General features: G+C 45.5%; 1 protein-coding gene across 4 annotated transcripts in view; it reads right to left on the minus strand.

The window, feature by feature from the left end:
- The window catches only part of pde4a (phosphodiesterase 4A, cAMP-specific), a 640523-nt gene that overhangs the window by 23758 nt on the left and 590087 nt on the right, over positions 1-26678 (minus strand). For all 4 annotated transcript variants that reach the window (XM_039772684.1, XM_039772683.1, XM_039772685.1 and 1 more), the window contains one exon: positions 6907-7000. In XM_039772684.1, coding sequence (XP_039628618.1) covers positions 6907-7000 — 94 coding nt within the window. The remainder of the gene's footprint in view (positions 1-6906; positions 7001-26678) is intronic.

The following is a 26678-nucleotide window of genomic DNA, read 5'->3' on the forward strand; positions in this document are numbered from 1 at the left end:
AGATGGACAACGCTCACCTGGGAAGAGTAGAGGAGGAAAGGAAAGAAAAGAAAAAGAACAGAACTGTGGATTGTGAAAAGGTACCTCATGGAAATAAAATACTTTATTTAAACCTGGGACAGTTGTCTGGGGTTTGAGGCTTTGCTGTGCTCCTAAAAGTCGCAACTGGCGTAGTCGGCAGGATTTCTGGCTGTCTGTTTGGCAGGAGTTTGTGTTTTAATCTGTATGGTTGTATCAAAACCCATGAGACGTATCCACCTGCGTTATTTTAAAAAGTGACCGTTATCCTGAGGAAATGGGAAGAAAAACTACTAAGAACAGTGGAGGACCATCATTTTGTGATGGCAGACTTGAAAGAATAACATGTCTGCATCAAGTTCTTCTTGCTTTGGGGAAAATAGCTGTTGCAATGCTTCGTGGGGCTTTCAAAGAAGAAGGCAAGTGTTTTTACCTTCAAGTGCTCAAGCGATTACGTGATTCCATGTGGAGAAAAACAACCCGAATTGTGGCGATCAGGCGAGTGGGTTCTGCATCATGACAACACCCCAATACCGCCCACACACACTACACTATATATATATATATATATATATATATATATATATATATATATATATATATATATATATATATATGGGGGCAAAAGCTCAGGAACCACTGGACCTTGACTCTTAATCATGGTCTTGATAGAGAGTTTATGATGTGACATGCCTAATCAAGTCAAGTCGTGGAGCCTACACTCGTACTGCGCGTTGCCGCACCCACCACACGACCAAACAACTCGGGATCCTGGTGAGCAACCCCCCAGTTCAGTGTCCCACCCTCTGGAAATGACCCTCTATCTGCCGCAGCCAGGTGTTACGTGGGCGACCCCTTGGCCTGGTCCAGCCACTCGGCTCCCCAACAATGAGGGTCCTGTGAGCCTGATCACCCTCGGGGGAAATGCGCCACATAGCCATAGTGCCGTAACTGATGCCCCCTCACAATGCAGGTCATGTGCCTCACTCGGGACTCCATGAGCAACACAAAGTGAAACCAACGGCACCCAAGGATTTTTCTGAGAGACTCGGTACCAAAGGAATCCAGTCTTTGTCTCAGGTCACTGGATAGTGGCCATGTCTCATAACCATCAGGGAACACCAGGACTCTAAAGACTTGGACCATCGTCCTTTTGCCACAGAATCCTTTCCAGCGACCTCATGACCCCCTATGCTCTCCCAATCCGTCTACTGACTTCACAGGAAGAGTCACCAGAGACATGAATGTCACTGCTGAGGGAAGTAAACCTGCCTAATGTGACCCCAGAATTTCCCACCATGGAATTGAGGTCCTTCTCATGGCAAGTGGTGACGGATGCACGTCTGACTGCAGGTGTGACGCGCGCCGTGCTGACATTGGAGCACACTGCACAGCCCGCCTGGTGACCGAGAGTCACACAAAGTGCACACACCAGAGTGAGAGGTCACCCACATGTCACGAGCGTCATAAATGCAAGTCACTCACTATGAGCGCAACAGAAGGTTTTAATTGGAGGTGCAGGATTCCACCAACTCGTTATTCTCAGAAAAGAGTTGACATTGGCTTGTAGTGAAGGACAATCTGGATGTTTTAAGATTCCACGTTCAACAATTTTTGTGGGAAGGAGATGATGTGAGCTTAGACATGTTAAAAAGAGAGGAAACAGGTCAAAACGAATGGTCAGCACACAAAATACGAGGACAAGACGAGGCACTCGGTAAACCAAAACAAGACCTGAGAAGCTCACTAACATTAGAACTGTCCTAACTGAGGGATGAGACATGTTGAAATCAGCACGATAAACTCGTACTGTCCTGTCCTGTCCTGTCCTGTCCTGTAACCGGTGAGACAATCGTGGTCACATGACGGCTCCTAATGTGCCACAGAAACAGAGAATGAGACGAGAATCAAAAAATAAAACTTTCTCATAATAAACTGAAACGAAAAGAAAGCCTTTAAAACATAACCTGCACAATACCGAAGCGTATACACATCTACGAGTTGTGCTACCCGTCTAAGATGGGTTTTAAATAATCGATGTATTAAATAATCTGCTTTAACGTTTGCAGTGCACCAACTATTGGAATTCATTTTGTAAATACCCGACACAACTATTGAGGTAAATCGCTACATTTGGGTGACTTTTGAACCCATTTTTTGTACTTAATATATTGTTTGTGATTCAAGGTGTACTGAAAGTGAAGGGAACTGAATTGACAGAGCCAGCCTTTCCAACTGTTCGCAAATCAACTTCAAGGAATTTGTTCCACGACCTTCGGTTAACATTCCTGCTATTAAGGGACTGGAAACCGGAAGTCCCAGTTATGGAAACGTACGTGTCCAGCGTGCATTTTGTTCTGACGGTAAACCCCACGGGAGATTTAAAGTACAAGCACAGGCCCACTGGGACCTGCACACCGCTTACTTAGGGACAGCAGAGCCCTTGGGGACAAGGCCGCTGCTAGCATAATTGTGAGGTAGAATTCTAGTGACAGCGCTGCCCTTTTGAGAAATGCACACTGTGCTTCATAGTCCCGATGAGAAACGCACACTTTGTTTGTGCTGAAAGCAGATCCCATTGGGAGGTCCAAGTCGTTTCATTTTCTTTTCTGCTCCACTAATTTATCGTAGTCCAGGAAAACAAACTTCATTGGCTCTCAGCCGAGCAGCGTGGCCTATTGGCAGACGATTTCACACACAGGATTAGGTCCGACCCTCCGAGGGGGATTTACAGTTCAGTACCAGGTGCCATGAGCCGTTATGGGATGTGGGCCTGTCCCTTCCGCTTAGTAGCAGTCAAAGGTCCCAAAGCAGTTGCTGTTGCTCTTTTGTTGAATATTTGTGTTCAAATTCCTTTGTAACTGACGTAGCTATGGAATAAAGTGTTTAATTACGAGCACCAAACCCCCCGAAACTGATGGACTGGACGTTGGACATCAAAATGAAAAAGAAGCAGGGTGCCCTGAGTGACAAAGCGGCTCCTAGACAACGTAAAGGTGTCAAATACAACCCACGAGGTTTGGCTTCTCCACCTGCCCTGTCCAAGTTAATTATGGCTGATCACGGTGGATCGAGGGGCTTCAGGAGGTCAGATATAAACCGATGCCCTCGTGATATCATCCACATTAGGGGGTTCCCAAGTTCAGTCCTGGAGTACCACGGCGGCTACAGCCTTTCATCTCAAACAAATTCACAAATCTGGGGGTCCCTCTTACGTCTCATCAGTCTAATTGTTGAGCTGTGTCTTCTTATCGGGCATTCAGAAAAGTCCTCTACTACAATATTTGCACTTGAAAGAAATTCAGAAATGTGTTTACTTCGTCAACATTTTTAACACTTAACTTTCTCTTTCCATATTCTTTTTAACTTCCATGACTTCTCTGGCGTTTGCTCCTTAAATTGCACCAAAATACTGACAATCAGGGAGGAGTGATGAGCAATGCAGACACGGGCACAGATGGCACTGAATGTTAAAGCAGAGGCGCTACTTCAGTGTTGCATGTATTTATGTGCTACCTACTTAGTAATAAAAGGCTTAGCAAAGTGGTCCTCAAGTTCAGTTCTGCGGACCACCTGAGCTGCACTCCTGCCTTTATTAAACATAACTGTTACTTCCCAATTTCTGCCATTTTTGCGAGTTAATCCAGAAAATTACAAAATGGGTCTGTAAGGGAATGCAGCAAGTATGTGGGTGGGTGACGCTGATTATTATTATTATTATTATTGTTCATTTTCTTCTTTTTTAAGACTTTTTTATGTTCTGGTCATTTAAGTCTTTTCTTATTAAGTACATCATAAGTGAATGTTATACTGAAGTGCTTGCGTCCCTTTAGTATTTAGTGTTATTTGCACCCATGTCTGCTCTGCTCATCATTAATCATCAGCATTTGGATACGTTTAAGGAGCAAACTAAACTAAAAAAAGAAAACGATAAACGAAAATTAACATTTAAAGATATGGAAAAAAAACTCCAGACATTTCTGAACTGTGTTTACATGTAAATATATTAGCACATGTGAAGGTACATCCAAAAGTAAAGGCAATTTGAAAAACACCACAATGGACAGAAGCTGACCCAACACAACACGTTTGCAATGCCTTATGGGTAGTCTGAGCACGCATAGCGCGGCCCGTTTGTCTCGTTGAAGCTAATGAACACGGACGCTCTGCTGCAGGACTGCTGAACGACGGTGAGATCTCACAATAGGGAGAGACCTTCGGCCAGAGGGAGTAAAAGCTGCTGAGATTCACCAGCTTTCTGAATGGGTAGAAAGGTTTAAAGTGTAATCGCCGAAGCTCCATCAACATCGTGCACACAATCCTGCATCGACACGGTGAATGCCTTCACCAGAGATTACGTGGTCTGCTGCTGCTGCACATTTGGATATCAGCTAAGAAATTGCACACGCCATTGAGCATCATGACTTCTGATACCCAAGCAACTTGGTGAACTGCACGAGCAAACCGCACGTAGAGGTTGTGACCCGATTCCTGAAATGTTAGGAAGAAGATGCAAGCGTTTTGGAGCAGATTGTCACCAGAGATGAGACATGGGTCCAAAGCAAGGGACAAAGCATGCAATGGAAACCCCCGTCTCCTCCAGTAAAGATGGAATTCAAATGGCAACCCTCCACCTGGAAAATCACAAAGACTCTGTTATGGGACATGAGGGGTCCTATTCTGGTGCATTTTCAGGAACATGGACAACAGGCGACCAGTGCGACATACTGTTGTATGCACAGAGAGAAACAAACACCTGCGATTTGCGGCAATAGAAGAGAAATACCTTGCTGCTTCATGACAACCCACGTCCCCGTGCAATGGCCGCAACGGTGGAAGCAGTGCAGCAGCCGTGGTTTGAATGGCTTCCACATCCTCCTTACGGCACCTGATCTAGCACACCATGTGGCTGTCACATCCTTGGTCCGCTTAAAGAGGGGTCTCCGCAGTCGCAGGTTCACCACTGATGATGAGGTTAAGGATGTGGTGCAGACCTAAAAGCCTCTTCTCCCAAGAAATGAAGAAGCTAATGGAGCAACACGAGAAGTGCAACGACCTACAGGGAGACCATGTGGAGACGTGATAGAACTGTTTCAGTATAATCATCTGCTCGTATTAAAGGGTACGTTGTCTTTACTTTTTGATTCTCCCTCATATTTACAGTTAGGTCATCAAGACTGAACCATTTATTTGTAAAACTCACAGCCACAGTCAGCGGTACCCCCGACCTGAACATGGGAACCCTGATCTAACTAACCAGCACTTCTCTTCCAACTATTAAGGACTGAATGTGCTTCTCATCAGCCTGCCCAGCAGGAGAAATCAAAACTATACATGAACTGAAGATCTTGTCCAACATGCAGTCAGTTGAGAGCTCCACGAGTATCTCAGAATCACACGTGGGCCGGCGAGATCACCATAGCAGCTGTCCAGGACTCTAGACATTGAAGATCACTTTTGGGAGTTTGAAATTTGTTTTTAGCCTCCCTTTCGGTTTTGGATTTCCGTGCTTTAGAGTCTTTTGATTTCCTTCTCGATGCTTTGCACCTATATGTCTTACTTTCTCCATACTTTCAAAGATGAAAAGCACAACAGTTTTTATTTAAGAATTGTAGCTTCCAATCCTGGTCATTTGGATTTGTCAAAGCTGGCCAAAATGCCCACCCAAAGCTTCAGAGAAGGACAGACACCCTAAGCAACACATTTCGATTGGCAGCTGAGCAAGTAGTCAAGGTTCCCACAAAGCAGCAGACTTACAACTCCCAGCCCGGACACGATCGTCTTCTAAGAGAAAACCAAGCAAATGGCTGTGGTGGAGCTCACAGTGCCCTAGGAGGAGCAACTGGAGGAAGTCAATGACGAGCAGGAGTGTGCAAAGTACCAGAAGCTGGAGGCAAGGCTGGCGAATGCACTGCGGGCCCACTGAGGTGGCTGTTATGTTTCAACCAGAGTGTCCCACCTGGCTGGGATTCAAATTTCTCATTTATGTCTGTTTGGTTCATTTTTTATGCAACACTGTTGTTCATTCAGTTTCACCGTATCGAAGTCTTTACTGTTGAGTCCCCCAAGAGGCGGGGCCACCTGCCCATCACTGTCAAGGGACGGCCCTCTGACCTATAAAGGCTGATGAACACCAACAGTCCACTGCAGTTCACTGAATGCGCTTGAGCTGTTGGTGAGTTCTCGATTATCTGCTGATTTGCTTTTTGTTTTCTCGTTGGATTTCGGCCTTTTGCACTGTTGTTATTTTGACTCGTTTTCGATTTTTATACAGAACTGCCTATTTTAGGCAACTCCTGCTTTACCTTTTGTGCTCTTTGATGTGCCACTGTTGCAGACCATTTTGTTGATAATAAATCTCTGACATTTGTCCTTTTCGTTACTAACCCCCTGACCTAAGGGGAATTTTTGATTTTTGTTTTGAGAGTCTGTGTGTTTTGGAAATTCAAGATCACAACACTGGACTGTCAGGGATTTTGTAGGGCACTCACTGTGCAAAAGTCCTAATGCTGCTGGGTGTCAAGGCATCTGATCAGCTACTGATGTGACCACAAGGACAGATCTGTAGTCTGGGCTTGACCAACCCTGGGTGAGGGTGTCTGACGTTGGAAGACCCGAAACTCCTGATGATCCTAAGTTACATCACTGATGATGCACCCCAGAACATCCCTAGGATGAATTTCACAACTATGATTTCTACTTTTGCTTAATTATGAAAGTCTGTCTACCCAATCAATTAACAGTTTCTCGTCTTACGTGTAAAATTGTAATCCATTTAGCTTTGAATCTCTACAAGCAAGAAATTTAAAACTAAAGAAGCCACCAGCGAAAGGCCCACATATGTCCCAGGTGGTCACAGTTAACTGTACTGCAGAGAAGGCTGCTTACCTAGAAAGGTGTTGGAGATGTATTCGGATACCTGGTTGCCCGATCGACTCATCTCCGAGAGGTGACTCAACTCCCGGTTCAACATTCTCTTGAACTGTAGGAGGAAAAAAAACAAGAGGAAGATCAGTAAGACATTCAACGTACATCACCAAGTGGGCAGTAATTTGATGAAGCAGAGAACATCTGGGTCACTAATGATGCCATTCTCAACTTGTCAGAAATCAACCTGTGGCCAACTGAACTGACTGGACATCACTTAGAAAGGCACATGTCTACCTGTGTGTATGTCAGGGAAAAAAAAAAATCAAGTCTAAGGAACTCTCTGTAGACCTCCGTGATCATATTGTGGTGAGGCCATCACTCAGGGTAAGGAGATTAAACCGTTTCTAAAGCTCTGAGTGTTCCCAGGAGCCCAGTGGCCTCAAGAATTGTCAAATGGAAGAAGTCTGAAACAACCAGGACTCTTCTTAGAGTTGGCCGTTCAGCTAAACCGAGTAACCGGGCAAGAAGAGCTTTGGTCAGGGAGATGACCAAGGAGCCAATGGTCACTCTCTAACAGAGCATCAGAAGCACTCCATCAATCAGATGGTTAGGTAGAGTGGCTGGCTAGACAAAGACCACACTTGAGTAAAAGACATACGACAGTTTAAAGAACTCTGAGAGCCTGTGCAAAAAAAATAATAATAATACGTTTTATTTATATAGCGCCTTTCTCATGCGCAAAGCACTTAAATCCAAAACAACACAGTTCGAGTCAAATGCATCCATGAACTACACATACAATAAAAATAAAAAGCGAACAACTGCAAAAAGTTTAACTTAAATTTTAACGAAAAGTGTTGATAACAGGGAGGAGCGGCAGCAACATGCGTGCGCTGGCATCCCCTCCACAGTTATGACCTGCGATGGTCCGGTCTGATGAGCCAAAAACTGATGAAGACCAGGCACTGCTCACCACCTGCCTAATCAGATTCCTACAATGAAACATGGTGGTGTCAGGTGAGAGCTCCATGAGTATCTAAGCATGAAGAAGCAGGAGAACAGTCACTACCAGTGCCAACTCTAACTAGGCAAAGGTGAGAATGTCACACCCAAACCACAGATTCATGAGGGCAATTGTCATACATATCACTGCATACTGAAGAGTGGGGTGGCTCCTTTGGGGTTATCACATACCCGCATACAGGTGTTATATCAGGGGTCCCCCTTTGAAGATTGGCACATGGTGAAGTTTGAAGAGCACTTCTCTTTGGAGTTTCACGCGAGTTGCACACAAATGTCAGATCAAACGGTGATGCTCCCTTGGAGAATCATGCGAGTCACACATGAATGTCGTATCAAAGAGCCACTGGGAACTGAAGACGTCCCAAAGCCCACCTCCTTCCCAACGCCAACCTCTACATCTACGACAATTAACAAAAATGCCGCCACCTGAAACTTCTGCTATCTTATATGACTGCCAGGTTTTCTCACACAGTAGAACTGACCCTGATTGCTGCTAAATTCTGCCCTCACCTCTTGCTGGAAATGTCCACGTGTCTGTTCTCTTTCTGTACAAAGTCTTGCTTTTTTACTTTCTCGAATACGAAGTGTAGGGAAAGTATTGGAATCCTCCAAAAATTCCATTTCGAGATTTTTGATGAATCTCCACGTTTTAGACCTCCCTGAGTCTAGAAATACCATTTTCAGAATTAAGTCTGTGTGTCTGTGTGTGTAACCATGGTAACCTGAGTACGCTTTCACTTAGGTGTCAACCAAACTGTGCATAAAAGTATTAGGTACAAAACAGATTTGATTGGTTGTTGATGGCTCTTGAATGTACTTAATATAAAGACTGAATCCTTGTCTTCAGTTTACTCCACAAATAAGGTCGAGGGGCGACCACTCCCAATTTTTTAAAATTGGATCCTTTTGGAATTGTCGTCAGCAAAGACCAACGGGGCACCTGGCACTGTATTGATAAATGAGGCTGGTCTAAGCATGGCGGCCCCAATGCTCCTTGGCTTTTCTTCTTCTTAATGGGGTCAGTTCCCTCGCTTGCTTGTCCTGGTGGTCTCCTTTATTCTCAGTTTTAAAGTAGTAGAGCTTGGTTGGTTTGTATTATGGGGTGTTGGGGTGGGAGGTGGGCACAGAGCATTGGGTTTTATTTTATTGTAGTTCTTGTGAAAATGGTTTATGTTTTGCTTTAAAAGCTGGCTTTTCTATTTCAATAAACATTTCATCATAAAATATAAATAAATGTCCAAGACAAAAGACTATAAGGAGGATATAAATTAATAAAATGAGTTACTATATAAACTCTACACTTGTAAGACATGAATGGTTCCTGTTAACCTGTGACTGTTACGGCTACAGCCTAACTAACAGCCGGCACACCCTGCAGAGCGAGCAACGTTACGAAGAACAACACGGAACACCAAGGCAGATCACATCCATTGCGTAATCTGCTTCATGATCGTGGAGGCCGGGGCTTTTGTTTGGGAGATACCAGTTAGCTGTGGGGACTAAGAGGACAACAGGGACAGCTGGAGAAGACGTCACCCCGACACAGAGGAGAACGTGCAAACGTCCAGCTGGAGAAGATGTCACCCTGACACAGAGGAGAACGTGCAAAAGTCCAGCTGGAGAAGACGTCACCCAGACACAGAGGAGAACGTGCAAACGTCCAGCTGGAGAAGACGTTGCCCCGACACAGAGGAGAACATGCAAACGTCCAGATGGAGAAGATGTCACCCTAAAACAGAGGAGAACATGCAAACGTCCAGCTGGAGAAGACGTTGCCCCAATGCAGAGTAGAACGTGCAAACTTCAGACAGGCAGTGGCCAAGGAGGGATCTGAGGCAGGTCATCCGCCACTGTGTTTGAACTCTATACCCCAATATGGAGCTCACAATACGTTCCTAATCTTTGGTAACACGGTTTTATAAATTGCATCTGGGGAGATCTAAAATGATCGGGTCAGTTCCTCTGATCTCACAGACTCGTAAATATCCAGTATGGCAGGTTTGGTATTCAGTTGAGGCATTCCACTGAGCCTGGGAACCGATCGGCGCAGGGATGAGTTTGCTGGAACAGACTGGGATGAAGGTCGCTCTCATGACCTCCAGAACATATACATCATATCCTCGAGTTAAATCGCGCTACTCTAGGGAAATGACAGAGCCAGGGCAAAGCTGGGGTGCAGCAGGAGGAAATCCACAAGCTACTAAAACAATAAATATTGAGCTTAATACGTGATACGTGAAAAATGAGAAGGGTTCATGAGAAATCCCGCACGAGTCATGTGAGCCTGTTAAATATAATAAGCCACGTGTGTTTAGGGTAAATAATCCAGTTATGGCTCTCTGCTGCTGTAAAAATGGGAAACTTGCTAATCAAGGTTTATTGGACAGATTGGCAAACGTGAATCTTGTGGCAAGGGCAAACATCTCAATAGCTCTCGATTTCTGGGCACCTCTGCTTTAAATACCCCAAATTTGTTGGTGATGGTCTTGGCAAAGTGATGCTAAAAGCCCCGAAGGAAACAGACCTGATATGAAAGCTGAAACCTTCTATGCTCGCCATCTTGGGGCAGGAGAGCGCCTGCCTGGAGGAAGACTCGACATGCCAGGCTCCATCTTTGTAAACTTAAGCACGATTAAAAATAAGAGATACACACTTCTACAGTTGACTGGAAATAGTTTGGTGGGCATTGGCTACACATGTCGTCAGGGTGGGCTCCCAGCTCCATCTCTGACCTCTGCTTTCCATACAGTCATGTGAAAAAGTAAGTACACCCCCTGGAAACTACGGACTTCTTCAACAGAATTGAACATCAAACATTAGATCTTCGCGCCAACTGTGCCTACAGATAAAGGTGACATACTTGAACAAATGGCACATAAAACTGGCAGGGTGCATTCATTCTCAGATCTAAATGAACAAAAATGCAGATCTGTCACAAAAACATAAGTCCACCCCTGCCTTGGTCATTGGTCAAGATGAGGTGTGAATGATCAGAACGTCCTTATGTGGGGTCTCAAGGTGGACCTGACTGACGGTCAGGCTACTGAACTGTGTGGTGTCATCGTGCCAAGATCAAAAGAGCTCTCTAAGGCCCTCCGAAAGGAGGCTGTGGATGTCTAGGAGTCTGGCAAGGGATTTCAAAAGGTCACTAAATTATGTGAAATCGGGCATTCCGCCGTAAGGAAAACCATCTACAAGTGGTGTAGACTTCAAACGACTGTGATGCTGTCCGGGACTGGCCGAATTGTCTGTCTGATACTAAAAGAAGTAAGGTCTGCCAGGAAAAAGCCATTGGTGACCCAAAAAACATCAGAGCAAGGTTACAGTTCACCATTGAACATCTAGGCAAAGAGCAGGCCTTCTGAAACAATGTGCTCTGGAGAGATGAATCAAAGATGGACTTGTTTGGCTGGCCACAGTAACAGTAGTCATGTTTGAACAACATTTCAGGAGAAGAGCCTCATACCAGCTGTGGAAATGGTCTGTTTTGGGTTGCTTTGCTGCATCAGGGTCACCAAGTCAGCTATGAATTCTACATCACACCAAAGTGAGCTTGAGGAGAAGGTGAGAACACCTGTCTGAAAACTGAATTGAAAATGGACCTTTCAACACGATAATCACAGTTTGAATGGCTCAGAAAGAAGAAATGGAGAGCTATGGACAGGCCCGGTCGAGACCCTGATGTTGGGGGGGGATTTCAAAAGTGCAGAACATGCAGGAAAACCCACCCATCATGCAAACTGAGGGAAATGTATATGGAGGAGAGCTCAAAAATATCGGCGAGTCAACGGCGGGGACTGCAAAACTCAAAAGCTGGCGTTTCCTTCCGGTCCCAACAATCCCGAAATGTCTTCTAAAGTTCAGGTTCTCTGAATACCACGCAGCCCTAGAGGAGACCATCACGTCCGTCAGGCTCCTTGGGTTGGCGGGCTGATGAGTTTGCCGTCCGGCCCCATTTACTTGTGCAGATGCTTTTTAAAGGCCGCGCTTTAAGCAGTGCACAGAACTTGAAGACAAGGGTCCTGCAGGCTCATTTCCCCTACACACTGCGGCCCCCATGAAGAGCCACCTGGCACCGAATGTCAGAACGAGCGTCTCCGTTCAAACAGTGAGACGGCGCTGTATCTACAGCAGAGACAAAGTGCTACGCCGCCCGTCTGTCCTGCACAACACCAACACTTCCCATGGCTCACCTGGGCCTGGGCTTTTAATCTCTTGGATGCGCTCTCTCTGTAACGTGAAGGGGGCTTTATAAAGTAGAGGTGGGTTGGGTAGCAGGCTTTTGGGGTTCTGTAACTTACAAATTCCTCTCATTTGTTGCGTTTGCTGTGCTGCGCTGCACTTCCCTTCAACCTGCGATCTGCGCCCTGCGGTCGGGCCCCGTGTGGCAGCACTTACTCTGCACGAGACGATATTCAGGAAAATCTCTTGAATGAAGGAATCCGACCACAGCTCGTACACATAAACAAGCGTTACTCAGCATTAGAAAGATAACCGCCAATGTGCGAGATGGCAACCAAAACTACGCACAATAATCTGATATGGTTATTATAACAAACAATGACTCACTCAAAACTTGTGACTTTTCAAAATTCACACAAACTCAGACTTGCCATTCGATAGACGACGACTGACGAGCACGTCACAGTATTGGCACTGCGACTTGTGACTGGCACTGAGGCCTCATTGGCATCCTGGCTTCAAATCCCACACACCTGGTCAGCGTCTCCACCACCCCGCATGCCAAAGTCACTTAGATCCGGGTGACCAGGGGACTCCAAACTGGCACTGTTTGTATCGGCATGACCCCTGTGATGGATCAGACTTTGCCAAATGCTACCAGGGTAGACTCGGGCCCACCAACCCTAAATTGGATTGAGTGGGCTTGAGAATGAATGAAGACCCTAAAACCTAACTTTCCCACCATGACAAGCACAGAGCATCTCTATGCCCACTGATGAAACGTCAGACGGAAAGACTCGCTCCTGCCGTGCCCTTCATATTCGTGCGATTAGTCTGCATTGGAGCGAGTGGGTTCATAAAACGAATGGATGGATATAAAGATGAAGAGATGTTGTAATATTACAGCTTGATATTACAGTAGCGCTAGTGAGAGCAATCCTGCCATTAACACCTTTACACTACCCACCATCCACGTTAAGACCCAACTAACCAGGATGGAGGCAAACACCGGAGTTACGTTACAAAATCACCACCCTGTACATCGAATACAGAGGACTCACAAAGGCTTCAGACCCCTTCACCTTCTGCACACTTTACTGTGAGGTACGCGTCACTCAATCAACACCATAATAACCCCAATGGCAAAAACACGTCTTCAGGAAAGTTTATAAATTTAAATCAAAATCAAACAGTGAAACCTCTCGTTCCCAGAACTACTCGGACCTTTAGCCTCGACTCCCCAAATAGACACGTCCTGTTTGTTTGAATTCTCCTACAGCAGTTTTGAGAATGTAAAGGGGCTTGACGTCCGTTATAAGAAGAGTGACAAAAACATCTATAGTAACAAAAAAAAAAACATGGCACCCCCAAGATCATCAGGCCATCCTACCCAACTAAGCAACCAAACACGAGGCAGCTGGCACAGAAATGACCGAGAGGCCAACTACAACAGTAACAGAGTCGCAGGGTCCTTGGGCCAAAATGGGAGAGCCAGTTCTGAGAAAGCCCAGCATTCATTAAGTCACAACTGGAGTCTGATGGAGACCGTGCAAAAAAAGAGAAATGATTTGGAAGAAGAGCTTGTGAGGTCAGGAGACTAAAGTTGACCTCTTTGACTTAAAACCACATCACAACACACAGGAAAACCAACTGCCATCCTGTGCCGTCGAGCAATGGGGGGAACGCGAGAGCTTGTGACCATCAAGGGCAACACAGCTGGGGGCAAATACCTGAGACAGACAGACAGACAGATAACCAAGTGAAAGGCACAATGTGATAGATAGATAGATAGATAGATAGATAGATAGATAGATAGATTATAGAGAAATATGAAAGGCACTATATAATAATAGATAGAAAGATAGATAGATACGAAAGGCACTATATAATAATAGATAGAGAAATATGAAAGGCACTATATGATAGATAGATAGATAGATAGATAGATATGAAAGGCACTATATAATAATAGATAGATAGATATGAAAGGCACTATATAATAATAGATAGATAGATAGATAGATAGATAGATAGATAGATAGATAGATATGAAAGGCACTATATGATAGATAGACAGATGTGAAAGGCACCATATGAGACTGATTGAATGATTCCCAAAGTTCTTGCTGACAACGTCTAATACAAAGATATGGTAGATAAACAGGCAGATCAAATCGATACAAAATAAGAATAAGGTTAGATAGAGTGATAGGTGAAAGGCACTATATAAGAGATTATTCTCAAGTATTTCCCAGCACATGGCTCCATTCCCCTTCCCTACGGTAATGGAAACACTTTTTTCCCCTTAGTAACTAACTGGGTCAACGTCAAGTTGAACATCAGTCTCACCTATAGGGTAAAACACCTGGCCAAAAGCCCATGAAGACCTGGGAAGGACCCACAGACTCGACACAGACAGCGACCAGCCTGGTACCCCAACCGAAATCCCCTGAACTGTGAGCTGCCCGTGGTGCCCACTGTGTCCTGAGTTGTGCAGGTTTTCATATATACACACACACTGTACATACATTCTCAAACTCATGGAGGGCCAGAAGCCTTTCTTCAAAGCATAGCAGGCAAGGCAGGAAAAAAAAAAAACCTGAATAAGGTGCCAGTCCATCACAGGGCAAACAGCCACACTGACCTGGGCTCTTAATTTAGAGTCACCAACTAACCTAAAGTGCACGTCTTTGGGAATGTGGGAAGACAACTGGAATTCCCGCTGGAGTTAATGTGGTCAAGTCTATCCAGACGTAGGTGGAACTTGTGGGATTTGCACCCCATGCTCAGGTGTGTTAACCACCGTACCATCATTAATATTCTCATATATATTACTATATCTTGGCATTGCACTACTTTTTGATTTGTGTAATCCGATCTTAATGCAGTTTTTCCACATTCGTTGTAAGTAACACTAGTGAAGCCCACGGAGCTACGGTCATCAAATAAACTGCCAACTGTTCTGAAGACGTACTGTACGCACCGTGTCCTGGCACTAGATGGGTTTGCAGGGACTGTGCTTTAATTACAATGAAGTGCCCACCAGGTTGTTGCCTACCTAAGATGTTTGGAATTGCCAGACCATATCAGGTCATAAGCTTTCCATTAAGGTCCTAGTTTGTGTGTAATCGTGTGACAGACTGGCATCAGTGTTTTATATAACTAGATTGTTGTAAAATCATTTTAATTATATTTCATTCAAATCTCCAGTTAGTATAAACCCCCACATTACAATCACTTGTACTTTTACTGGATTGTTTTTCTGTTCATTCGGTTCAAGCCCTTTTTCCAACACCAAACTCCGCGCGTTCATTAGCACACTTGGGTCTCCCAATTCACTAAAGACAACACGCCAAGTGAGAGCAGCCAAGCTTACCTTGATATAACCCCAGGAAACGGAGAGAAGGTAGTTAATTTCTGGCATTTTGACGCGTTCAGAGAGGCAGCAGCGCTTCTCAGTACACTCAGTTCAGTTTCAAATTCTAAGCCGACGACAGCCGAAGCAAAACTTCCAAAGATGTTCTTGTCTCTTTCTTAAACGCCGAGGAGGACGTGAAGCTTCTTGAGCAGGACCTGCACGACACAGGTGTGGATGGCAAAAGAACAAACTTGAATTTCCATTCCCGAGAGGTTAAACAGAAGACATCTGAAGGACTGGGAGGTTTAAGGAGGAAGGCAGCTCAGCCCCCAACAGCTGGACTCATCCGAGGTCCCCCTTTCTTTCTTTCTTTCTTTCTTTCTTTCTCTTTCCCCTGAGGGACTCTGTGAAACTGGGAGCAAATCTCCTTTTGCAGTCTAACACGTAACAGACAGGCCGCGTTCAGAGTGAGCTGCGTGTGAACAGATTGCCCGAATCGGTGCCACCACTCCTCTCTCTCCCACTGCCTCCTTCTGAATGAGCATCTGGCCTCACTGGGGCTCGGGTTTCTTCTTGAACCGCCTTTTTGCTGGAGCCGGCAGCACACGAGTTTTAACAATAAACAGATGATGAAAGAGGACGCGGCCCGTTCCAAACCGCATGGACGTAATAGGCAGCCGAGAGGCGCTTTGATCTTCTCTCCGCCTGGCTCTGATATAATTTTACACAGGCCGCTGATCTGATAACCACTGGAACGGCTCGGCCCTCCTTCTTAACCAGAAGCACATGGTTGGGGGTGTATGGCGGTTTTGTGTGCATGTGGGGACGCACAGCACTTCAAAGTCACCTTGATCCACTTGGCCCTGCTGTCCAGATATCCCAAAACCAAGCAAACCAGCGCCCCTAAAAGACCCGCTTCAGAGGCACAGTGGCATGAGGGGTGGCCTCGGCAGGACACCTGCACTAGCCTAACAAGGCCATTAAAATGGGCAAAAAGTGGTAATAATCTTGAGATGGGCATAACTGAACAAAGGTAAAAACATGGGTGCATTATTGTGCATTGGATGCCACTAACCTTCCACTACCAGAATCCAAAGGTATGGTGGCATCACTCTGAACCTGTGAGAGCAAAAACCCTGCAATGACATTTAGGGAAAAGTGCAGCACAGCATCAGGTCTCAGTAAGAGACCCAAGGGGACAGGCTGGCCCTGGTGGTCAGCCTCAGAGTGACAAGTGCAACACGTACCCACGGAGGCCAGCTGGGGCAAACCAAAAGAAGTCTTCACCCTTATTACACAGTACAGCAGGACTGGTGCAAGGTGGGAGCGGCCATGTGAACAATGCCACGCACGTGTGCTTGCGAGACACCTTCAGGGTAGTAATTCCATTCCGAGCCACGGCTTGGCGCTGTCACTTAATGTCTTTCCTCTTCCTCAACGCCGATGACGTCCCTTTCAGCTTGTGACCTCCTAAACCTGCCACCTTCCTCTCCCCAATCCTGAAAACCGTCTCCTCTGCCATCTTGGAGTCTGAAGAAGATGTCACCACATTTACAACGTCTGCACCCTCTCCTGTGTGTTCACACGTCGAGACAACAAAATAACGAGCACAGAAAAACAGTTAACGTCATACGGTGCCAAAGCTCTACGCTCTCCTCTACCCAAGACTAGCGTTGGTCTACTAAGTGGATGGGGTGTTGGCGCACATGGAGAACAAACAGCACTTCCAAGTCACCTCCATTCACTTGGCCCTCCACCCACATATCCAAAAAAAAACAAGCAAACCAGCACCCCAGTGGAACTAAAAGGACCGCTTCAGAGGCACAGTGGCATGAGATGGCATCAGTACAACACTTGCACTGGCTTGACAGATCCACTAAAATTGGCAATAATCTTGAGATGGGCAAAAAACAGACAAGAAATAAACACATGGGTGAAATATTGGGCATTCACCATAGTTAAACTTACACTACAAGAATCTAAAGGGGCATCACTCTGAGTCTGTGAGGATAAACCCTGAGATGGCATTTAAGTAAAATTTTGTGTCTGTAGAAACTGGACGGCTCAACACGAGATGCAAGGAGACAGGCTGCTCCTGGTGGTCCTCCACAGAGTGAACTCAACACATTGTAAGAGACAGCCGGGACGCCCCCGAGATGGAAAGCATCAGGGAAGGCAGCTTTTCAAGGTCCCCCAAAATTCTAGATGAAAGCTCCCCGGACTCCCGCAGGGCACTATGGGACATGGAGTTCGGCAACACAGCCCTGCTGGGTACTGTGGGTGCCGCCAGGGGACGCTGGGGGAAGATGGCGGGAGAATAAATTCTCACTTAGCCCGGAAGTACTAATGGATCACAAGGACGGTAAGTCCCAAAGTACTTCCGGTCTGATTAAAATCTGGAATTCTCCGTCTGACCTGGAAGTGCTGGCAGGTCACATGGACGGAAGAGCAGAAGCACTTCCGGGTCAAGGAATATATAAAGGACTGCTGAAAACCCAGCGAGCGAGCTGGAGTCGATAAGAGAAAGAGAATTGTGTGCGATTATTATTGCATTGACTTGCCCGTGGATTGTGGCTGTGGCACTTAGGGGCACTGAAAAAGAATTTAAAATACTTCTTGGTGCTTTTACCTGGTGTCCCGAGTGTCTGTCTGTTGGGTTTAAAGGGGCAACAGTGACCTCTAGCGCCCACAACATACACACTGAGGTCAGCTGGGATGGGCGTGATGGAGGGGGGCACGTCAAAAGAAGCCTTAGCCCTCATCTCACAGTGCGGCAGGACTAGAGCAAAGTGGTAGCGAGCCACGTGAACACGTATGGAGCCATCTTCACCCACCTCTGCAAACGTTCAAACCCCGCACAGTGCGAGTGTAGACTGATGGGCAAGAAATGGCAAATGTATGCATTTCAAATGAAATCAACAACACAATAAAGTGGGCAGAAAGCAGAGGGGTTTCAATCCTTTCTGAATACCCCTGTAGATCAACTCCAAAGAACTAGGAAAAGACGCTATACAGGCGCTCGTATCATATCAGTGATACTGTTAGTGCACCGCAGACACCAACAAGGAAAACAGAAAAGTTAAAAAGACCACTTCATACAACGAACGCTGTTCACTAAAGTTTCATACTGGAAACCAGTCTGTTATTTCACTGCCAACTGCACCCTCCTCCATAAAAAAGAAGGAAACTGCAAACAGTCTTCTGAGCTGAAGGTTCTGAACGGCTTCTTCTCTGTCCGTCATCTCCATCTTGACCCGGCCTCTAACCAGATGTCTCCTTGGTCTAAGACAGCTACTAGTGAACGTGTCTCTGTTTGTGTGGGTGGGCGGGAACTTCACAATCACAGGACCTCTAATTGGTCGCCTCTTGTGTCTGTTTGGAAAGCGGCTGCTGTGATTTGTTGTATTGGTGCAATGTCAGCATACGTAATGGCTGGCCATCGGACCTTACTCCTTTTCTATGTTAACTAATGTTGTCTTATTTTAATTTAATTAATTAATTTCTTATTTTGTCTTTTATTTTTCTCTTCTTTATTATGTAAAGCACTTTAAGCTACTTTTTGTATGAAAATGTGCTATAGAAATAAATGTTGTTGTTGTTGTAGTAATTTCACAATTAAATTGGCGCCCTCCTGGCCAGCCAGTATATGGGCCTGTCCTAGGGAAGACGAGACATCTGGTCACGCTGCTGTCATGCCATTGCCCTTAGTCGGCACCATCATTAGCCTCAGTTATCAAACAAGAAGATGATCAGGGTGTCTCTGAAAGTTGCCGTGTTGTCTGCTCTCGAGTGTCACGCTTGCGCCCCACAAACCAGAGGACGGCACTTGGCACATCTATAGGGTGTACCTCCCAGCCCCTGGTGGCCTGTGCATCCCCACATTGGCATGTGCAGAAGTCCTCATGCCAGTCTATTACTCTCATTCCCTCTCTCTCTCGCTCTCTCCTCCTCCTGGAGGCCATCTGCAGAACTTTAACCCTTGCCCTGTGCCACCCTAAAGGCATCATCTTGCTAGCTGGGCAACCCTTTCAACACTCTTCATTCACATTTTTTTATATGTTTCTGTAAAATAACTCAAAAACCTGGCCCAATTTCAATGCATCACAGTACTGGCGCATATACCCGCCACACATGCAGCAGCGCCACCCTGCTTGGCCCGCCTCTGCACGTTCTGCATTCTTCAAGGTCCTTCAAGTATTTTCTCTAATGAAAATTTGCCACAAACTCAGTCAAGGGAGCCTCTGTTCCAGTGACCAATCTAATCGCACAGAATAATCTCCATGGCAACAGGCAAGGTCTCCTTAGCAACTGCATCCTCACATTGTCCCGAGGCTGGCAGAGAAAAAAAAAAACACAACGAAAGAAGCAGAACAGCAGACATGGATACCAATGCAGAGAAGGGTGCTGTGACATGAACACCTGCAAAAAAGAGAAGAGGAGCCACACCATGTGTAGAATAAACACCAAAAACACCCATGGGGATTGAGTGGACAGTATGAACAAACAATGTGACAATAACCAGCAACACCAGCACCTTCTACTGGCCCAGGCTGCCCTGATCAAGCACAGCATGTCCTTCACTTTAAGGTCCTTCACCCCATGGCTACCCCAAACTCAGACAACGAAGACGTCAGGGTGCACATTTCACCACAAGAGGGCAGCAGTTTAGCAAACCTGTCTGGGCACCTGCTGTAAAACAAGTGCACTGTGGGACATCTTGGAATGCTGTTCGGTGCTGCAAGGTGCTATATAAACCAAGAGGCGGGAGGTTCAATCTTGGAATGCTGTGGTATATAATCCTGGGCTTCTGTTTGCATAGGAAGGCACTACATAAATCATTAGGGTTCTAGTCTGTGTCTTGGGATGCTATTCAGTACAGTAAGGCACTATATAAATCATACGGCTGCAGTTTCAATCTTGGGTTGCTCAAGGCACTATATAAATCATAGGGGTCGCAGTTCTAATCTTGGGTTTCTTTTTGGTGTAGCAAGGTGCTATACTGTATAAATCATGAGGTTGTGGTTTCAATTCCCATCTCTGCCCGACTGTGTGACCCCCAAGCAAATCTTTTCACCCTCCTGTGCTCCGTCTTCAGTGCACGGTAAACATTAAAACTTGTCCCCATTCTTAGGAGTCACATCATAAACTAGAATGGTGCTATATACACAAAATCACTTGTCTTTTCTCTTGGACAATGAGACAGTGCGTGATAAAACAGACTGGTGACTTCTCAAGCTTTGCTCTTCTTGACTTGTGCCCACTGAGCCCCTTGCACCCCTTAAATGGGTCAAATTGAATACTCTTGTAAATTTTTCCCCCTCTGCGTAATCCATTTCTTCCCCCAGACTGCTCTGCTCTTACCTGAACATGTTCGCCTTTGAAAGGAGGAGAGGAGGTTAGGAGCCGACGCTGAAACAGCGCATTGCCGCACCCACCGCATGACAAACCCACTCAGGATCGCAGATTAGGACCCGAGTACAACCATGCAACGGGTGACACCTCAGCACCACACCAGTTCAGATGGAGTGGAACAGTATGAGGTGTTTGATGGTGGCCACCAACCCCCAGGTTCTTCCCTGCAGGTTGGAGGGCCTACCTGTTGGGCTGGATGCAGATTAACGTCATAGCCAGGACGGAGCAACTGCAGGTTAAGGGCCTCGCTCTCAAGGGCCCAACAAAGTAGAGTCACTTTTGGCATTTTATGGGTGGGAGGAAAATCAATGGAGCTGTGAGGAGAAGGTGCAAACTCTACACACACACACACACACACACAGGCAGGGTGCAGGACGTGAACCCAGGATGTTGGATGCCATTGCCAAACGACTTCACAAATGATTACAAAAGGAAAACAAAATCAAATCTCTTTATACCGTACACTGTATGTACACACGGAAAGCAACTCGAGAGTTCGGGCAGGTGGAAGTGAAATGACGCTTAGGTCATTCTGCTTCAGTCTTCTGCCTTTTTAAGAAAGGTCTCTTTCCTTGGCTATTTTGGCCGCATTATTTTGCAGAGAAAAGAAAAAAAAGGCAAAAACAACAAGCAACGGAAAATGGAAAATTTGGCCAAAATGACATGTTTATCTAAATGATGGCAAACGCCCAGCTCCCTTGCCATCTGCCAGAGATAGTACAGGAATGAAACTGGGAAAGTCGTGTTGAAAACAGCACTGGCTGACATCACCACTTCCCCTGCCATTTTGGCTAATTGGGGGGTCGGGGGTGGGGGTGTGTTGGCTTTCAAAAACATCCAACCATCCGCTTTTCAAACCTGCTTTACCCCAAGCAGGGCCACGGGGCAGCTGGACACAAGGCAGGAACACACATGGACAGGATGCCAGTCCATTACAGGGTGAACACACACACACGGGCCAAATAGGCATTGCCAATCCACTTAACCTGCATGTCTTTGGTCTTGGAAAGAAACGAGACAATTCTCCTTCATTTTCACCTGAAGTCCTGAGGTTTGATTGAAAGAATTCTAATGGATGATTTTTATTGCTGGGAGTTCTGAAGACCGTGAGTGATACACCTCCATGTGCAGCGTTCTAGTCCAATGGTCGAGACTAAAGAGGTGGTGTTGTCTTAGCTTGTCACTGTGGGCGTGTCTTTTACTCCCAGGATGCACTTTGGTCACATGTCACTGCACAGCTGCAGTTTGTGGGCGTGTCTTTTACTCCCAGGATGCACTTTGGTCACATGTCTCGGCACAGCTGCTAGGGCTGTTAGGTGTTTTACGTGGGGTGCTGCTTGCAGGACTCCAGATGTGGTCTCTCTAGTAACACAACGTCTCTTGACTTGCACTCAAACGTTTTGACACCTATACCCTAACATTTTATTTGCCATTAAGGAATACTCCAACTAAAAATTATATTTTATCATGTGTTGCCTACCTCATGCAGCTTACAGTGAGGGACAACAACAACAATATCTCATGATTTCAAGCAAAATGGAGATAAAGCTTCTGATAGAAAAAAAGTCTATGGTGAACAACGTGGGACAACAGATTCTGGTAAATGGTGACCAACGTGGGACAACCATTTCTGACAGAGCAGCGACTTATGGTAACTAATGTTGGTGTTGTGATGTGAGATTTTACATACAAGTTGATAAATATTTTGTATGTCTTTATTCGTAATTTAGGCAAAGCAATGTGATATTGGTGTTACATTAGTGAGAAGCCCCTGCCTTTTGGGACTGAGTCTCTTTGAATTTTACGACAGAATTTGGGGGAAATGCCTGAAACCAGTTTGGCAAGTGTTTCTCTGAAGTCTCATCAAACCAAGTGAGAAAGCCAGGCTGCCTAACTACCAATCTTTACCTTAACATTTGGTCTTGGGGGGTGGCAGGTGTTAAGGTGTTCTATTGCCCCATTGGTCTGAAGTATGGCTGTGGCTCTTTGGAACTGGCTTGTATCAGAAGCCTTTGAGTACCATGACGTCATATTGGCTCTAGGGGTTGGACAGAACATCTATAAATCTGCTTGCTTAACCTCTCTCCCTCTCTTACCAAACTGATCCATGAACTGAAAGGACAACACAATGGAGAGCACAGCTCGGCAGCCATATTGAGACAGGCCTGTTCTGGAGAAAGCTGACCACCAATGATGCCTTAACTAGAGACAGTTTTAGTAACTAACAAGTCTGTGTGCCGCCTGAACTACATATCACCATTTATCAGGTTGTATAGTTGCTGATATTCAAATGTACTTTGCATATTGTTATTATTTATGAATATTATCAATAATACATTGTTTAAATTGTAACTTAACTCCTGCTTGTCTTTTACTACACCTAATTGCCTGAGGTTATCGATGTAGGAGGGAAGGTGGGGAGCAGTTATATACTATAATACCTTATAAACAGTGGTAAGTCTGTGAGATTTGAGGCATTCTGACAAAGGCTACATATTAATAATACAAAAGGGGAAAGTAGAGTAAAATATATACCTCTACGAAGACAAAACAGTTGGGCAACAGCAAACAATATCAAAACATCCATAAAAACAAATCAAAGAGGTCATCTCACGGATGACTGCATCACAGATCAAGAAGGCACAGCAGCAGCTTCTTTATTTTCTCAGAACATTCAAGAATTGTATTTGGTCTTTTGAAGGACGTTCCATAGCGATCGTGCTCACTTCCTCTCTGACAGTGTGGCTCTCCAAATGCTCTGCGACAGACAAGACGACCCTCCAAAAGGTCAGAAACACTGCACAAATGATCACTCATCTTCCATCAATGGACAACATCTGCTGCTCCTGCTGTCTCCACAGGTCTACTGATAATGGAAGATTCCATTATCTGCTCACCCTGGTCACCACCTGTCCATCCTGCTGCCCTCTGGCAGGCACCGTGGGACTCTCTGTATGCCCGCACCTCCCGGCTCTAAGCCACGACAGAACTAAATTCAGTATCAAATAAGAGGGGCTCAGCAGGATCTCCTCACATTAGGCCCCACCATCCTCGTGCACTTTGTATTTTGTATTTTGTTATTTTATATGGACTGTTTTGAGAGATGCAGCACAGGCCGTGTTTATGTTTATACTTCATACTCTTCATGTACTTTACATTTATTCTTTAGGGTATGTGGTTGTGTTTAAATTACGTTATACAGACAGTTGACACTAAATCTTACCGTGGACAGTGCAATGATGATAAGCGTTATTCTGTTCTGTTCTAAAATCTCACGTTACTTGTGTCTCTTAATAAACATGTCAAGCTCATAACGCCCCAAACACAAGTACTTGGACTAAAATGTTGCTAAATAAACCACTTCCAGAAAATGCTCTTGTGAACGAAGCCTGAACGTACGAAGATGTGTCTGAACTGCAGACCTGCCCCTCGTCGTTACGTTTCACGCTCATATTCACAACGGTAGCACCTTGCGATTATTTAGCAGCCGAGGGTGAAAGTGCACAGTTGAATCGACCTTCTGCCTCTTGGATATGCACAAGTCCGAGGCGCATTCTCTCCCTGATAAACTTTTAATCTTTCACTCTACACGCCTCTCGGTGAACTCTGAACTTTTGACAAACTTCATGGGAGAAGTAAGAAATAAAAAAAACACGACTTTGGGCGGAATAGCCCTCAATTGCCCGTAATTGCTTTGACGCACTGCCTAGGCAATGAGAAGGGCCTGTTAACAACGGAAACCCTTCAAACTGCCGCAGAGCTCGCTTTCTGTTGGACAGCATTGTCCATCTTGCCTGTAGACCCGACCCCACATCTTTGAACTTCCTCCCTGCAGAGTCACGTAGTACATCCGTATAGAAAAAGTACTCAAATACTGAAACAAAATGGTGCCAGCAGGTCTGGGATTTTTGGTACAGGAAGTAAAGAGCAGCTTTCCACTCAACGTAAACCCTCAATCCCAACAACTGTCAAGACTTGGGTGAGTTAAATTGGAAAAACGTGTTTAGACGTCCTGGAGACTTCAAGAAGCCACAGACTAGACTACAAGGGGGGCCCGTTTTTATTGCTATGATGTGATTAAGTTTGCTGATGATGCCAAGATAGGTGGATTAGCAGATAATTTGTAATCTGTTATATCATTACAGTAGGACTTGGATAGCAGACAGGCTTGGGCAGATTTGTGGCAGATGAAATTTAATGTCAGTAAATGTAAAGAATTACAAGTAGGAAGTAAAAATGTGAGGTTTGAATACACAATGGGTGGTCTGAAAATCAACTTAAGAAGGATTTAGGAGTCGTGGTGGACTCTAAGCTATCGATATCCCGACAGTGTTGAGAAGCCATTAAGAAGGCTAACAGGTTATATAGCGCCTTGATGTGTGGAGTACAAGTCACAGGAGGTTCTGCTCAGGCTTTATGACACACTGGTGAGACCAAATCTGGAGTCCTGGGTGCAGTTTGGGTCTCCAGGCGACAAAAAGGACACAACAGCATAAAAGAAAGTCCTGAGAAGAGTAACTAGCTGAGTCCAGGACTACAGGACATGAGTTATGAGGAAAGACTGAAGGAGTTGAATCCGTTTTAATGTCAGTAAATGTGAAGTATTACATGTAAGAAGTAAAAATGTGAAGTTTAAATACACAATGGGAGGTCTGGAAATTGAAGGATTTAGGAGTCACAGTGGACTCTATGCTACTAACTGCCAGACAGTGTTCAGAAGCCATTAAGAAGGCTAACAGAATGTCAGGTTATATAGCGCCTTGACGTGTGCAGTACAAGTCGCAGGAGGTCCTGCTCAAGCTTTATAACACACTGGTGAGGCCTCATCTGGAGTCCTGGGTGCAGTTTTGGTCTCCAGGCTACAAAAAGGACATAACAGCACAAGAGAAGGTCCAGAGAAGAGCAATGAGGCTGATTAGAGAACTACAGGGGTTGAGTTAGGAGGAAAGATTAAAAGAGCTGAGTCGTAAGGAGATGAAGAGGAGACCTGAGTGAAGTGTTTAAAATTATGAAGGGAGTTAGTCCAGTCGATCGAGATGGTGACTTTAAAATGAGATTATCGAGAACACGGGGACACAGTTGGAAACTTGTGAAGGGTAAATTTCACACACACATTAGGAAGTTTTTCTGTACACAAAGAACGATAGACACTTGGAATAAGAGACGAAGTAGTGCGGTGGACAGTAAGACTTTAGGAACTTCCATCCATCCATCCATCTATTATCCAACCTGTTATATCCAACTACAGGGTCACGAGGGTGTGCTGGAACCAATCCCAGCCAACACAGGGCACAAGGGACTTTCAAAACCTTATTCCTTTTTAGAAGAAATAAGTGGATAGGACTGGCAAGCTTTGTTGGGCTGGATGGCCTGCTCTCGTCCAGATTGTTCTAATGATTGTAACTTCCTGGGCGAATGCCCCCGAAATTGTTATCAAGAGAGAAAGTGCCAGGGAGGCTCCAGTCAGATGGGGGGTTTCTGGAGTTCTCTCTTATTTGCTCAGTGGTACCGTTACTGAGGTCCAAAGGCTGGTCTCCATACCAAAGTCAGAGTTAGTATCGCTTCAGCACTATCCAATAGCATGGGGGTTTTTCCTCCTGGTCCTTACTTTCAAACCTTTTTGTTCTTCTTCTAAAGCTTTTCCCACTTTCATGTTTTGTTGCTATATTGGACCTGCCTTCTCCACTCTCGTCTGTTATACTGCAGTGCCAGCACCCCGGTTCTGGACCGGAGAGGGACAAGCTCCTCAGGTGGCCGAGACGTGTCCACACTGGTAGCACTACCTGGAGATGACGGCTATAAAGCAGCTCCAGGA

Source organism: Polypterus senegalus, chromosome 12, assembly GCF_016835505.1.
Source record: "Polypterus senegalus isolate Bchr_013 chromosome 12, ASM1683550v1, whole genome shotgun sequence".
NCBI classification, from domain to species: Eukaryota; Metazoa; Chordata; class Cladistia; order Polypteriformes; family Polypteridae; genus Polypterus; species Polypterus senegalus.